This window comes from Trachypithecus francoisi, unplaced genomic scaffold (genome assembly GCF_009764315.1).
Source record: "Trachypithecus francoisi isolate TF-2019V2 unplaced genomic scaffold, Tfra_2.0 Contig01579, whole genome shotgun sequence".
Classification (NCBI taxonomy): Eukaryota; Metazoa; Chordata; class Mammalia; order Primates; family Cercopithecidae; genus Trachypithecus; species Trachypithecus francoisi.
In genome coordinates, this window is record NW_022681442.1 from 29,814,639 (window position 1) to 29,830,827 (window position 16,189).

The following is a 16,189-nucleotide window of genomic DNA, read 5'->3' on the forward strand; positions in this document are numbered from 1 at the left end:
AGAAAATAATAGTAACAGCTACAGTTCTTAAGTGCTTTCTGTGTGCCATGCACAGAAAGCTTTCAATACATTGTCTTATTTAGTCCTCGGAACCAGCTATATATGATGAAGTTATTAGTATTCCCACTTTAAAGATGAACAAACAGGCTTACCCAGCTCCACCCTGCTGCTAACTGGTGAAGATAGGATATGAGTCCAGGCAGGCTAACTCTAGAGCCATACTCTTAACCACTATGCCATCTTGATTATCACTAGCTACTAATTGGAACTTTTCAGCACCCAGGTGCAACTAGACCCAACAGTGACCTGCCAAGATCTTTACTTAGAGAACATCTCTGCAGCGCTGCGCTTCTTGTTTAGCTTTAATTAATCTTGAATTTGGAAGAATATGGGTTTTAGGGAAAGAAGAATTGGCTTTTGCTTCTCCCTCATCAGAATCCCTCTTCTAAAATGTCCAGCATCTGACTACACTTAACATAATTGTTAGAATGCCGTTGAGAGGCTCTGCTTAGGCTGGTTAAATTGCAAGGTTAGGGACAGACCTTTACTACTTCTGGGTGAAAAGAGGGCTATTCCTCATTAGGAGACACATAACCAGTTCTGGGAAAGGCCTGGTTTTAGGAAAATAGAGGAAGAATGGGAGGCTAAATTTAGTCCTTTCAGAGGAAATAAAAGATAAGACCTTCCATTTCTCTTTCAGTCTCTTGCCCAAGTTTATAGAGCATTTTAGACCCAATAACAAATCCAGAGAAGATTGCCCTGAGTAGGTCATTCTCAATTTTGTAGGAAAAGCTGTCTTCCTTTGAGTTTGAGGAAATTTGCTGGGTATTATAAAGAAGATGACTTCAGCCTTTCTGGCTGACAGATGGTATATTTGACTTGTGATATTGTCTCTCCACGGATGATGAGAGGGAGATTTCATTGTGTATTTACCATTAAAAACTGCCTGCAGCTTCTTGGACCTTCCTCTCCCCTCTAGCAGTCGATTTGCCAGTGACCAGTGTTGAAGGCCTAAGGTATGCTGAGCACTTTTTTTTTTTTTGAAGTGGAGTCTCACTCTGTCGCCAGTCATGATCTTGGCTCACTGCAACCTCACTGAACCTCCTGGGTTCAAGCGATTCCCCTGCCTCAGCCTCCCAAGTAGCTGGGATTACAGGCACATGCCACCACTCCTGGCAGATTTTTGTATTTTTAGTAGAGATGGTGTTTCACTATGTTGGCCAGACTGGTTTTGAACTCCTGACCTCAAGTGATCTGCCCGCCTCGGCCTTCCAAAGTGCTTGCATTACAGGTATGAGCCACTGTACCCGGCCCAGCACTATTTCTTTTAAGGATAAGACAATTATGCTAGGACTAGGAGGTCAGAAAGTTCAGAGCAGTGAACAGTTTAGAAAGGTGGCGTGGGGAGCAAACTGATTATTCAGTCCTTCTTTTCTTTTTCTGTATACCTGCTTTGTGGTCCAGACTTCTTGCTTCTTGATTCTGTGGGCACCAGGATAGATGTGTCCGAAATCCTGAAACATCATGAGGAATAAACTCCATTACCCAACTTGCCATGGAACAAACTCGTTATTTCTCCATTATCAGCTTGCAGAATAAGTAGTGCCTACCCAGCCTCCTCCACATTATGGGAAAGAGAAGCAAGGGCAGTGTCTGGACTTAGCCTGGTGATGCTCTTGTTTGTGTCTTCAGAGTCTGATGACTCAGGCTGTCCTTTCCTGCTTTGTGGAAGAAATGGGTTCAAAAAATCATATTCTCTAGTGAGTAAACAGCTAAAGTAGAACAATGATCAAGAATCCAGTGGGACAGATGGATGGAAATTATTATGAAAATCCTATAAAAAACCTTTTTATCTTTTTTTCCTCCTGATTCCATTTTAACTCCTTTATCTGTTTCAAGTCATCCAGAGATTACTTTTTTTATGATTAGGACTTAGGGTTAAAGCAGAACTGCATGGAAGTGGAACAGAATGATGACAGTCTCTTTGGGCAAATGGAAGATTAGCCTTGAGATGGAGCGTTCATTGTAGAAGGAATTATTGATTCTTTTGACACTCCACCCCAAGCCTGAAGACCACAGGATGGCAGAGGCCTGAAAAGCCCAATTAAAGATCAAAGACCTTTGAATTTCAAGCTTGCATCTAAAATGAGTATGGAGTAATCAAAATAGCAGCCAAAATCAGATATTGCTGATAATGAGTTTGGAGTGGTCTATAAAATTTTGTTGGTTTACACCAACTATCAACAGGGTTAAGCGGGGTGTTCAACTGCTAGTTTTGAAAATTGTCAAACCCTGGAGCCCTAAGGAGCTGGGTAGTAAACAGCTAAAGTGAGTAAACGGCTATCATTAAAGCTCAAACAGCAAATCAAGGCTTCACCAGGTTAATTTCTTAGCTCTCCACAAATCATACTTCCAAACTTCTTAGGAGAAGCAAGTTTTAATTCCTTGACTCTTTGGTCTCTGAAGACCTGTGTTTAGCCTGTAAACTCAAGAATGTGCCCCGGGTTAGACCAGCCTGCTAGTGTAGGAAGAGCACTGGATTGAGAGAAAATTCTGGTATATAATCCCAGTTTTATGACTTTGGGCAATTTCTAATCTTTCTGGACATTTATTTCTTCCTCTGTGAAATGAGGGCCATGAACTAGGTAAGTGATTTCAAAGGTTCCTCCTAGAACTATTATTTTTTTCTTTATATGTGTTATATATAATATATAAATATATTTTATATAATTTATTTTATATAAATATATACAAATATATGCATATATTTTTTCACACCTGTGAGTAATTTTATATAATTTACTTTATATAAATATAAAAATATGTGTGTATATATATTTTTTCACACCTGTGATTCCAGTACTTTGGGAGGCTGAGGTGGAAGAATCACTTGAGCCCAGAAGGTCAAGGGTGCAGTAAGCTGTGATTAAGCCACTGTACCCCAGCCTGGATGACAGTGAGATCTTGTCTCAAAAAAATAATAAAACATAGAGACGGGGTCTCACTCCGTCATCTAGGGCCTGGTCTTGAACTCCTGACCTCAAATGATCCTCCCACCTCGGCCTCCCAAAGTGCTGGGAATTATAGGTGTGAGCCACTGTACCTGATCCAGAACTATTATTTCTATGGTTTTGTCCATGTAGTAGCACTTGGCCAAAAAGAGGTATTATAACCGGGCGTGGTGGCTCACGCCTATATCCCAGCAATTTGGGAGGCCAAGGCAGGCAGATCGCCTGAGGTCAGGAGTTCAAGATCAGTGTGACCAACATGGTAAAACCCTGTCTCTACTAAAAATACAAAAATTAGCCAGGAGTAGGGGCGGGCACCTGTAATCCCAGCTACTTGGGAGGCTGAGGCAGGAGAGTCACTTGAACCCAGGAGGTGGAGGTTGCAGTGAGCTGAGATCATGCCAGCCAGGGTGACAGAGCGAGACTTCGTCTCAAAGGAAAAAAAAAGGTATGATTTTCCTTATCACTATCCTCAGATGCTAGGAATAACTCCAGGCTCTCCTGGCTACCATGTAACAAGCTGATTCTTCTTATTCGAATACATCAGATACTTTTTCTTTTTTCCCCTCCCTCACATCAGGTACTTCCATTTTTCTATTTCCGTTTTTTCTATTTGTTTCCATCTCAACAGCCTTCATCCATTTGGCACCTTCTATTTGGTAGGCCCTATCATTTATTTTTTATATTTATTTTGTATACTATCTCTAATCTTCATAATGTTATAAGAAGATAGTATTATGACCACTTCACCATTAAGGAAACTAAAACCCAGGTCAAAGTCATGTAACTAGTAAATGATGGTTCAAAATTTGAACCTACGTTTCTGATTTTGTAGCCTCTTTATTCCCCAATACCATCCTGTTAGGTTCCTGGTTTATTTTCTATTCTGTAAGAAGTCTCTGTAAGCTTCTCTGTTAGTATCTTGTGGTCTCAGCCTCATCTGGCAGCCTGGCCCCTAGGAAAAACCATACATGTTGCCCCGTTTGGGAGAGGGCTGGTGGCAGCCTCACATGTTTTCCCCAAACAGGTTAAACTGTAAATGTCAGCTTAAATTGAGAAGAAACTAATGAACACAAGTTTGCTGCCAGGTCACATCCTATTATTTAGTTGTCCTCTCACTGTTATTCTGCTGGGAATTCAGGTCAGCATAGATTCAAAACTGAGTAATTTTTCAGGCACAAGGCAAAGCCCTCTGGCATTGAGACTGAATAGCCATTGCCAGGAACTTTTTGACGTTGGCGATTCTTGTTTTGCCACTGCTATCTTCAGGGTAGAAATTATTTTGTGTTTCAAAGGCCTTGCTGAAATAAATAGAGCACAGGCTACTGAATAGTCTGTGAGGAATGCATATTATGTGTGCTAGGGTGTGTATGTGTCTGAAACCTTGCCAACAATTTTGAACTAACCTTGTGCACTGGGATCTCATCTACTTCCTGTCTTGAAGACATCCTGATCCTGATGTAGCCAACAGCCTCACAACCTGCATCATGCAAAGCCAGCCCTCTCTGTTTAGTTTTTCTTTAGTATAACCTGTGTCACTTTGCACTACCAAAGTTATCCTGGCCATTCTCTGAGTTCTGGCTGATGCCTTGCTAGTTACACTGAGAATGGTGAGGTCATTGTGGGAGGCTTGCTTTCATATTGCATAGACAATGTTAGCCCAGCGCAGTGGCTCATGCCTGTTATCCCAGCACTTTGGAAGGCTGAGGTGGGCGGATCATGAGGTCAGGAGTTTGAGACCAGCCTGGCCAAAATAGTGAAACCCCATCTCTACTAAAAATAACAGAAAAAATTAGCCAGCATGGTGGTACGCACCTGTAATCCCAGCTACTCGGGAGACTGAGGCAGGATAATTGCTTGAACCTGGGAGGCAGAGGTTGCAGTGAGCTGAGATCACGCCTTTGCACTCCAGCCTGGGCGACAGAGTGAGACTCCGTCTCAAAAAAAAAAAAAAAGAATAATAGACAATGTTGTTTTCTCTTCACCAGAATCTGCCATAGGCTGAATGAAGAAGTATGAGGCCCTAGCCCCTGGCTTATGGTTAGAACTATCTTGAGATAGCCAGAACTCCAAATACTCCTTGTCACCAGAAAAGCTTTCATTATAAAATTAGTAACCATTACTGACTATTGATTATGTGCCAGGCATTGTACAATCATTATCTCATGTTATCCTCATATCAGCCTTACAAGGTGTAGATGGTGTTGTCTTCATTTTATAGATACTGAAAACTGAGGCTCAAAGAGATTAAGAAACTTGAATAAATTTATTTTGCTAATTAGTGGTTGACTGGGAACTAAAACGTAGGTCTCTGACCTCAATCCTATGTTCTTAATGACTTCGCTGTCCTCCCAGGCCCCTTACCTCCAGAGACTTCAGGGGCAGATGTTTAGGCCCTCTCAAACATTGCCCGCTTTGTTTTCCCCTCACTTAAGTTGAGGTAAAGTGTTTTGAGGCAAAGAAGAGGGCATGAGATCTTTGAAACTGAGTCCATTTTTGTATCCCTTGTCTTCCACTTGAACCCAGAAGATGTTCCTTTGTGGTGAAGAATCACTTATGCACATCGAATCTTTGGGACAGTTTGAAATAGGCAGGTACTTCCTGGACTGTGAAAGTAGTTACTTTTGAGTCATAGGAGCTGTTAGTTACTTCTGAGTCATAGGAGCTGTCTACGTAGCTGTGTAGCCATTGGGATGACAGTGTTTCCATCAATTGTATATTGTTTAAAACTTTTATTCAGGAACTTAAAAACTTTTATTCCCATGTCATTTTAGGAAGGTGAGTTCAAGTTCCATTTTACAGAGAAAAGGGCTGAGACTCCCAGAGGCTAGATGAATTGTCTAAAGTCCCGTAACAAGAGGCTAGGTGAATTGTCTGAAGTCCCATAACAAGAGTAGGACTCCCAGCTCAGTTAATTTTCTTTTCTTTTCTTTTCTTTTCCTTTTCTTTTTTCTTTCTTTCTTTCTTTCTTTCTTTTTCTTTCTTTCTTTCTCTCTCTTTCTCTTTCTTTTTCTCTTTCTCTCTTTTTCTTTCTCTCTCTCTTTTTCCTTCTCTCTCTTTCTCTCTCCCTCCCTCCCTCCCTCCCTCTCCTTTCTTCTTTCTTTTTGAGACAGAATTGCACCCTGTCACCCAGGCTGGAGTGCAGTGGCGTGATCTCGGCTCACTGCTACCTCCGCCTCCCTGGTTCAAGTGATTCTCCTGCCTCAGCCTCCCAAGTAGCTGGGATTGCAGGCACCTACCACTGTGCCCAGCTAATTTTTGTATTTTTAGTAGAAACAGGGTTTCACCATCTTGGCCAGGCTGGTCTTGATCTCCTAATCTTGTGATCCATCCACCTCGACCTCCCAAAGTGCTGGGATTACAGGCGTGAGCCACTGTGCCTGGCCAGCTCAGTTAACTTTCTATCAGGCTGTTGCCAAGACTCAACTGTCTGTCTCCTAAGGGTCATAGGTGGTGGTGTGAGGATTCCTTGGAGAGCATGTGACCTGTAGGTGACTTACGGGCTTTGAGGCTACGTTGACCTGAGGTGGCTGGCATGATTCTAGGAAGCCCACAAGCCCAACGGCTGATGAAAGAAGGTAGCCTTGTGCTTGCGGGGGCATAGACTGTTACCTGATGGATTGGAAAGGGATTTCAACCTGAGAGGGACCTTTAGAGTTGCCAGGAAGCAGATACTGAGGCTGCAAATTGTGGTAAAGCCTCAGGCCTTTAGGCAGAGGCTCTGGGAGATGGCTCTCTGCCTAAAGACACTGCCCTCACCATGTCCCAGGCCAGTGCTGAGACTCAAATGAGACATGTTCCTTAAGTCTGAAGCTACAGAAAGCAAAGTCCCAGGCTAGGCAAGTATCTGCTAGTGTTCTGAAGTCTTGGATGGGTTGGGGCCCAGACCTGAGCCTAGAATGTCTTTTTTCCCTTGGGAGTAAAAGAAAAGTGACAAGGGCAGGAGACAGCAGAGACTAGATGAACTGACAGGCAACTTTCCTTGGGTATAAGAGGAAGAAAGGAAGTAAGCCCACAAGAAAGGGTCAGGGAAGGCCAGGCGCCGTTGCTCACGCCTGTAATCCCAGCACTTTGGGAGGCCGAGGCAGGTGGATCACCTGAGGTCAGGAGTTGGAGACCAGCCTAGCCAATATCATGAAACCCCGTCTCTACTAAAAATACCAAAAAAAAAAAAAAAAAAAAAAAAAAAAAGCCGGGCGTGGTGGCAGGTGCCTGTAATCCCAGCTACTTAGGAGGCTTAGGCAGGAGAATCACTTGAACCTGTGAGGTGGAGTTTGCAGTGAGCCGAGATTGCGCCAAGACTGTCTCAAAAAAAGAAAAAAAAGGGCCAGGGAAGGGGGAGGTGGCAACGCGCAGTGTCTGGACAAGAGGAGAGCTGAGATCACGGGCACCGTAAGTCCAGCCAGGCTTCTGGTTTTCTTTTCTTTTTTTTTCTTTTTCTTTTTCTTTTTTTTTTTTTGAGACAAGGTCTCACTCTGTCATCCAGGCAGGAGTACAGTGGCGCGATCTCAGATCATGGCATCCTTCACCTCCCGGGTTTCAAGCTATTATCCTGCCTCAGCTTCCCAAGTTGCTGGGATTACAGGTGCACACCACCACTAATGTTTGTATTTTTAGTACAGATGGGGTTTCACCATGTTGGCCAAGCTGGGTCTTGAACTCCTGACTTCAGGTGATCTGCCTGCCTTGGCCCCACAAAGTGCTGGGATTACAGGTATGAGCCACCACATCCGGCTGCTTCTGGTTTTCTTCCAAGGAGCTAGTAGCTCAGGGACCTTCTCTGCTCTCACTTCCCTGTAACAAACTAAACTAAACCATGCTGGCAAAAGCCAGATTTATTGGGATAGGAAGAAATCACTCTTCTAAGTGAGACCTTAGACCTTCTACCCTACCCTGGCAAGAGGAGAAGGTCCAGGTGATCAAAGCAGCCTTACCTGCAGCCTGAAGCTCTCAGGATGTAGTCAGAAGGTACAACTATCTCTTCACATGCGGTAACTTCTTTCGCAGAAATTGACTTTAGCATGATGTTTGTCCTTTGGCACTTGATACCCCTCAGGAAAGGCTGAGCCCAAGTTGCTGGGTCTTAAGCATAGATGAGGCTCCCCAGATTTCAGGGCATAGGAAAACATGTATTATTCTATTCTGCCTGGTTCCTAGGGGCTGATTCCATCTTGGAGGAATTTTGCCTTTTTCTGGGCTTGAGCCATTCACTTCTGAGCCAAGACCTTGGCTGCAGATATTCCAGCCACGAGTCCAGCCCACGTGCATGAGAGGACCAGATTACTTTGTGGGTGACTGCTGTTGCTGAGTACCAGTCCTTCTGCCTACAGAACTGACAAATGGAATGAGAAGCAGAGGAACCAGCCTATACTTCAGTCTGTGGTACACACCAGGCAGAATGATCTTGTAGAACTGGGTGTCTGAAAGGAAGAAAGCTGGGCCAGACCTTTGCCCTAGCTGTTCCTTCCCTCCCAAACCAAACTCAGTAACTCTCCCATGGGGACACAAGCCTTCCCTGTGCCCTCCAGCCCTTCTCTCTCCTCAGGAATGTTTGGCAGCCAGAGTATTTGCTACCAAGTGAAGTCTGCCTGGCACAAATTTGGACTGGTACAGGGAGCAGTGCAGAGGCGCCTTTGGGCCCCTCAGGAGTCTGTCCTCCATCTTGACTCTGGCTTATTTCCTCTTCCCAACCCCCCACCCCCTTCTATCAGAGCTGTGTGTTCCTTGTCACTCACTAATTCCTCCAAGCTCCCTACTGAGCAGAGAGCTCTCCACAATGCCATAGGATTTCCTCCAGGTCAGATCAACTTCATTCTGATGATCAGAGTGAATGATCATCCCCTCTCCTGGTCTCCCCTTTCTTCCTAGCTCACTTCTTCTGATTTGATGTGTAGTGCCTCTCCCTCAACTGCCCTGCCTTTGATTCATGATCTTACAAGCTGAAGTCACATCTTGCCTGGCTATGAACAGTCCCTTCTTTCTGTAACCACAGATATTCAAGGTTCCTGGAGTCAGTGGAAGTCTGAATCCTCCCCACATAGAAAATCAGAGAGGTGTTATGGGAGAAAAACCCCACAGAACAAAGGCTCTAGCTTAGTCTTGAAAGCGTACCCTATACCCAAAGGCTGGGATGCCCTAAAGTTCAATCCAGGCACTGGATAAGAAGACTGAGTTGGCACTGAGCAATGAAAACAAGTAGCAGATGGTGCTGAGGAACATCCCAAGACTGAAGAAATGTGGTTCCCAGAACGGGAGAAGGAAGGAGACATTGGCAAAGTCTTACTCAGCAACTGTGACAACCTGGCCAGGGAAAGCTTCAGGATAAGGCTGAGAGCACATTTGTGGTGTCAGGGATACTGGTAAGCTGAGATGCTTACTGTTCTATAACCTCTTCTCATGCTCTTTTACCATACTCAGAGTAAACAGACTTGGTGGCCAGGCTGGGCTGTTCAGGAAAGGCAGGGAATAGAGATTAGAAAGTCGCGGTGGGTGCAGTGGCTCATGCCTATAATCCCAGCACTTTTGGAGGTCAAAGCTGGTGGATCAGCTGAGGTCAGGAGTTAGAAACCAGCTTGGCCAACATGGAGAAATCCCGTCTCTACTAAAAATACAAAAATTAGCCAGTCATGATGACACGCACCTGTAATCCCAACTACTCAGGAGGTTGAGGCATGAGAATTGCTTGAACCCAGGCGGCAGAGGTTGTAGCGAGCCGAGATTGTACCACTGCACTCCAGCCTGGGCGATAAGAGTGAGGTTCTGTCTCAAAAAGGAAAAAAAAAGAGAGAGAAAGAGATTAGAAAGTTGGCCAGGCTCAGTGGCTCACACCTGTAATCACAGCAGTTTGGGAGGCCAGCGTGGGTTGATCACCTGAGGTCAGGAGTTCGAGACCAGCCTGGCCAACATGGTGATCCCCATCTCTCCTAAAACATATAAAAATTAGCCAGGTGTGGTGGTGTGTCCCTGTAGTCCTAGCTACTCAGGAGGCTGAGGCAGGAGAATCACTTGAACCTGGGAGGCCGAGGTTGCAGTGAACTGAGATCACACCACTGTACTCCAGCCTGAGCGACAGAGCGAGACTCAGTCTCAAAAAAAAATAGAGAGAGAGAAAGTGGTCCCAGAAACCTGAGGCATCGTTCCTTGTAGCCAGGCTGTTTTGTGGAAGATAAGTAATGAGCAAGGTTTCTTGGGGCTGCTGACACAGACCAAACCCAAACCAGTAGATCAGCAGCGTGGAGCTAAGGGATGTGGGATTTGCATGGCCTAAGCCCTGCCTGGCTCTTGATGTCCCCCAGGTGCTGGAGGTGGTGAGAGCCAACTATGACACACTCACACTGAAGCTGCAGGACGGCCTGGACCAGTATGAGCGCTACTCAGAGCAGCACAAGGAAGCTGCCTTCTTCAAAGAGCTGGTGAGTGCCCCACCGCCTCTGCCTGTGTCTTAAGGGCCCGCCCCCAGCCACTGGGTTCTACTGTGCAGATGGGCTTCTAGGGGACAACTGCGGTTTGCTAAGGGCAGATAAAACAAGACTTGAGGGGTCTACTGGGATGGGATATGCAACTTCTCTCCCCCACTGTACCAGGCAGTAAGAGAAGATGCTATTTGAGGTGGTATTGCCTACTTCTCTGCAGCCATGGAGACAGCCCTTGCACAGTTCCAGCTGGGCCTGGGGTTTGATGTGTGTTCCCAGGGGCAGATCTAGCTCATTATTCCTTAACCTGTCCTCAGGGCAACTAATAAGAGTAATTGATTCTTCCCCTTCTTACGGAATTACTTCTTCCCAAACTCCTAACTGGCCGCTGGTCTGAGTCCCCTCCCGATCTAGTTCTCCAGTCTCTGCTCCCTGCTTTCCAATCACTCAGCTTCCTGCAGCCCCCACCCTTGGGCACTTGGAGCCATGAGCATTTGCTCTGCCTCCTACTTAACTTCCCAGTCATTGTCTCCACAGAGCTAGCCCTATTGATGGTCCCTTTCCTGCCCTGTACTCTGAGCTGTTCTCAAGAAAAGCTCAGCCTCCCTACAGTCCTGTCACCCTACCAGCTTGGTTTATACAAACATCCTGGCTGGGGACCGAGACCAGGACATGCAGGCCTCTGTACCCACTTTCCCTATCCTTAGACCTCCCTCTGCTGGGGCTGAACTTGCATCAGCTCAGCTTTTACTTATCCCATGCCAATTGTGTGGTGAAGGCACTGTATTTTAGATCGTTTGTCTTGTGCTGAACATAGCCCAACTCTGTTCCTGACGTGACATTCCTCAGGATTTTGGACTTCCAAAGGGTCAGGAAGACATGCTCTGGGGTGAGTTAGTTTGGAACACAGAAATCATTACTGTAAAGTGATAGCAGAGTAGAGCATTTTTATGGAATGGTTGGCAAGTCTTTAAGTTGATGTGGAGGAAGTACTGGGAGCCAGTGGTTAACAGAGAGCAATCTATGAGGAGCTGGAGAGGGTTACAGGAGCGGTGTCTCGAGGCTCTGAGACACTCACCATGGCTTTACTCAGTTCTGCTCATATTCGTTCCCCTAGCACAGGGAAGCAAAGAGGGTCTGGTCCAGTTTGGAGCTAATGAGCTCAAATTTCCTGCTGTTTGCCATGCTACCCTTTCTTCTGCTTCCTTCCTGACAACTTCATTAAGTTTCCTATAGCATAGCAGAAATTGAAGGAAAGCTTCTGAGACTTTGGGGCCCAGGAGGACACACTGTCCTCCTCCCTCCCCTTTTTGTTTCTCAGGCAACCTACACAGCTGTTTCCTATGGGAAAATCTCCTTGAAGAGTCTGCCAGATTCCTCTTGGAACCCTCTCAGAGTAGGGACTTCGGCCCTCTGACCCTTTCTCTACAGGCTTTTCCCGGGCTGACCCAGGCAACACTTCGTGCAGGGTTCTGTGGGTAGAGAGTACGTGAGGTCAGCAGTGGGCACACGGCAAGGATACGCCCCAGGCTTTCCTCTCGAGTGGGCAGGCATCTTAGAAGGAGTATTATAGGAGTTAAGAACACTTGGCGCTGCTCCCAAGCTGGGACTCACTAGCAGTGTCACCTGGCCCTGGCCATTGAAATTGGCCTCCTTGGATCATACCCTTGCCATCTATGCCAGAAAAGGACTGCATCTCTAAACACTCCTGCCAACCCGAAAATGTAGATAAATCCAAAGGGAGAGTGAAGAGACTAGAAACACATCTAAAGAGAGGTGGTACTAGAGCATGAGTCCTCTGGCATCAGTTTCTCCTCCTCCATCAGATCACTGAGCAGCCCAGTCCCCCTTCTGCATAGCCAAAGCAGGGACAGAGGCCAACCTCAGCCCTCCTTTCTTGTCTGTGCCTGCTTCTACCTCCCCGGGAGCCCAGATGTTGTTCTCACATCCTCTAGAGTTTGTTCCTATCAGCCCCTCTTCTGTCCTTCCCTGCTGTCAAGGAACTATTTGCTCATTTGCCTGCAGGGATAATAGCTGTTAAGGGTTCATTTCCTGAGAGAGAGACTTCTAGTGACCCATGTAGCAGGCACTGTCCTCTCCCGTTTGGAACTGACTCTCTCCTGTTTTCTCTCTGGCTGTGCCCTCCCATCTTCCCCACCTACCCTTTCCCAGGTTCGATCCATTAGCACCAACGTCCGGAGAAACCTGGCCTTCCACACACTCAGCCAAGAAGTCCTGCTCAAGGAGTTCTCCACTATCTCCTGAGGCCACGCCTAACTGAGCAGCCTCTGACTGCCCTTACCCATGATGATCATGGGCTGGAGGGGGAGCGAGGGGAGGGGGCTGCCCCCGAGGTTGCAGAGAAACACAGATACCAAGTTCTCTTGGTGAAGACCACACTTCAGTGGAGCTCGGGCAGCAGGGGCAAGAGGGTCAAGCCAGGGATAATCTTATTTGGGGAGGAATGGGTGGGCACAGTGGGGAGAGGCCTCCAGGAATATGGGGACTTCCAGAGTGGGCTCCCTAACAGCCCCTCACATTTCCAATCTTGAGGTTACAAGCTGTAGCTACTGACTAATTTTCGGGAGCTGGTGAGGCAAGCCTCAGGGTAATGCCAGCACACTGAAAGTCAGTGGCTCTGCTCGGCTTCTGAAAATAGATGAACTCTCAGATATAGCTGGAGCTACATCTTGCTTCCTTTGGGCCTGGGGCTGTGCTTGGCTTGAAATCTGTGTCCCCTGCCCCCACTGGCACTTTGTCCAGTTATCAGGACCCTTGGCTCAGATTTAGGGTAGGGTAGGAATGGGGTACTTTTTCCTTTTTTTTTTTTTTTTTTTTTTTTGAGATGGCATCTCCCTCTGTCACCCAGGCTGGAGTGCAGTGGCCTGATATCAGCTTTACTGTAGCCTTCGCTTCCTGGGTTCAAGCGATTCTCCTGCCTCAGCCTCCCGAGTAGCTGGGACTACAGGAGTGTGCACCATGCCCAGCTAATTTTTTGTATTTTTAGTAGAGATGGGGTTTCACCATGTTATCCAGGATGGTCTCAATATCCTGAGTTCATGATCCACCCGCCTTGGCCTCCCACAGTGCTAGGAGCCCAGATGATGTTCTCACATCCTCTAGAGTTTGTTCCTATCAGCCACTGTGACATGGCCACTGTGCCCGGCCAGTTTTCCTATTTTCTGAATTCAGAGTTGACTCCTCTGGGAAACTGGAGATGAGAATCTGCCCAGTGCTCTGCTGTCTGGCCACCGCCTTTTGAATTTTACTGTTGGCACTAGGAGTACTGTTATCTTTCCCCTCCTTCTGACCCATTTGACCCATCAGCACAAAAGGATCACAACCTTAACTTTTCGTTTCTAATCTCGTTTACTCTGTCTTTAGGGTATGTGTGAAATAAACATTGACAGGTTTTCTGGAGACCTCAAGGTGCCTACTTTGCTGGTTCCCTTTCCAGCAGCTCCCCCGCCTCCCTAGCCCCCCCTCCTCTGGCAGCCTCTCCTGCCTCTGCTAAGCTCCCCTCCACGTGTTCCACCCCCTTACCCTGCTGTTGTTTACATCCAACCTGCCTGAGAATTTCCTCTGGGGAGGAATCTGTTCCTGTCGTGGTCTAGTGCCTGGGAGGGAGAGAACTTTCTGGGGTTAGGGTGTCCTCCATCTGAAACAGGCCAGGTGAGCATCATGCATAAGGCCTCCATTCTGTCCACTCAGATTCTGGGTGGGGCCACAGGCAAATCTGACTTTTGGGGAGTTGGCTTGTGCTTCCTCCCTTGGATAGCCTCCATGGAATTCTCTATAGGCTTTCCCCACAGCTGCCTCTGAAATAGCTGCTGCTTCGAGATCCTCCCTTTTTAAAGCACTTTCTAAAGCCCTCAGGATGGCGGGAGCAAACAGCACCAGTATATTCTAGGAGTAAGTGGAGGAATTCAGCAGTGAGAGCATGTCTGGGACCACTTGGGCTGCTATCCATTTAACCTCAAATCTCTTTGGGTTACTTGCCCTCTCTGGCAACCAGAGTTCTGGCTCTAACATTAAGCAGCTATGCGCTAGTTCCAGAGAATCCACTAACAGGCTGCCATGTGTAGATGTAGGTTCGTAAGAGATCACAGGCTGGGTCATCTGATCAGTGAATGGATAGCTCAGCCTGGGGCATTTAGTATTTTCCCTGGTGATAAACCCCCAAAGCAGCTGGATCTGGAGCTGGTGGCAAGTTGAAATTATTAAAAATTGATTTTTGTGGGACTGTCTTTAGTGTTGCCTTTTTTTTGTTTGTTTTTCTTAATCTCTGTTGCCCAGACTCATTCCTCAAACATAGAGGTAAGGTAATCTCCTAGGTGTTGCTCCCATCTGGCTAGGGGACCCCTACCCACCCCTGTGAACTCTCCTCCTTCCTCTGAGTCTCCTGGCCCTAGTAGAGGCCAGTTGGGTTCACAGAGCTGTAACCTCCCTTGCCCTCTGGGTAAAAGGAGGGATAAGGGAGTTAGTTCCCTTATTTCCAAACGTAGTGGTATTGAGGAGGCAAGCCAACCCATTTGGCCACTTCTGGATTCCTGCCAACCTTTCCTCCAAGCGAATGAGGACGGGTCAAGGGCATGGGGCACTAAGCAGAGGGCTCCTTGCCCTCCATTGTAAAGGCCCTTCTCTTTACGAGTTTATTCACATATACCTATTCCAAGAACTCTGAATGAGAGTGTCCATTCTCTCCTGGAAAACAACCTCAACAGGAGCTGCCCAAGCACTTTCTATGCCCAGCCTCTATGCCAGGTCTGTGGCGGCTCCTCCAGAGCCAAGGGAGATCCAATCGCAGGGCACTGCTCCTGAAGACAGTCTTACCCTCAGCCACTTGTCCCCCTCTTAGGCTGGAACTCCCGCCACAATTCCTGCTGGATTGATTAAATCAAGTGGTTAGAAATTAAAGCTACTTGAAGAAATTAAGTGTGCTTGAGTCACTTTAAAGTTTTTGGTCTTAACAGGTCACTCCTTCAGACCCACCAGACAAGGGCCGCTCATCCTCATAGCAAGGGGTTGGGGGGCTTTTGGGTGCAGAGCCTAGAAGCATCCTGAGGAAGGTCAGACCTGTGGAGCTCAAACATTCAGGATCCATTCCTGGGAGATGAGGGAGCCCAGCTTCTGTGCTAGCCCTGCCTTTGGAAAAGGAGCTAATCTTAAAGAAGGGGTTTCACAACAAGGGCATTTCTTTCCTACTGTGTATCTTGACTTGGATCCCCAAACTTGTCAGTCGCTCCCCAAATCTGCTGGAAAACAAGGAATCTAGGACAGGACAGGTGACAAAAGAGAAGGGCAGAAAAGTTGCTGCAGGGGAGGAACAAAAGAGCAAGGATGTCTGAGAAACTGACATGGTACACTAGTTTTCTTATCTTCCTAGTCTGTCTATTGGGGGTCATTAGATCAGTGAAGGAGGCACCCTGAGAGTGAATAGGTTCCAGAGACGGAGTCCTGGAGTGGGTAAGAGTTGGGGTCCTTCTGGGACTTGAGAGAAGACGAAATAGTAGTCCATTGGCTCACGATGAGCCTGCTAATATTAGAGGCTGGGTTGACTCTTACTTTGCATCCCTATCCTGCTTTAAGCACAGTGGGGACTGTCTGGGACCACGAGAGACGCAGACATGGGAGGAGGAACAACAGAGAAAATAGAGGCTGACATGGAGGCAAAGGAGCGGGGACTCAGAGATGATACCCCAGGCTCTGCCTCAGCCAGAACTGTGTTGACGAAGGGGGAAGGGAGAAGGGGTGCCTGAGAATTAGGGG

General features: G+C 46.9%; 1 protein-coding gene across 3 annotated transcripts in view; it reads left to right on the forward strand.

Moving 5' to 3' along the window:
* ARMH3 (armadillo like helical domain containing 3) overlaps window positions 1-14,667 on the forward strand; it is a 230,573-nt gene extending 215,906 nt beyond the window's left edge. For 2 of the 3 annotated variants that reach the window (XM_033184899.1, XM_033184909.1), the window contains exons 24-25: window positions 10,304-10,420; window positions 12,593-12,738. In XM_033184899.1, coding sequence (XP_033040790.1) covers window positions 10,304-10,420; window positions 12,593-12,685 — 210 coding nt within the window. In that variant the 3' untranslated portion in view covers window positions 12,686-12,738. Of the gene's footprint in view, window positions 1-10,303; window positions 10,421-12,592 lie in introns of all 3 variants that reach the window. The other variant, XM_033184890.1, reaches the window with a different exon arrangement.
* The last annotated feature ends 1,522 nt before the right edge of the window (window positions 14,668-16,189 follow it).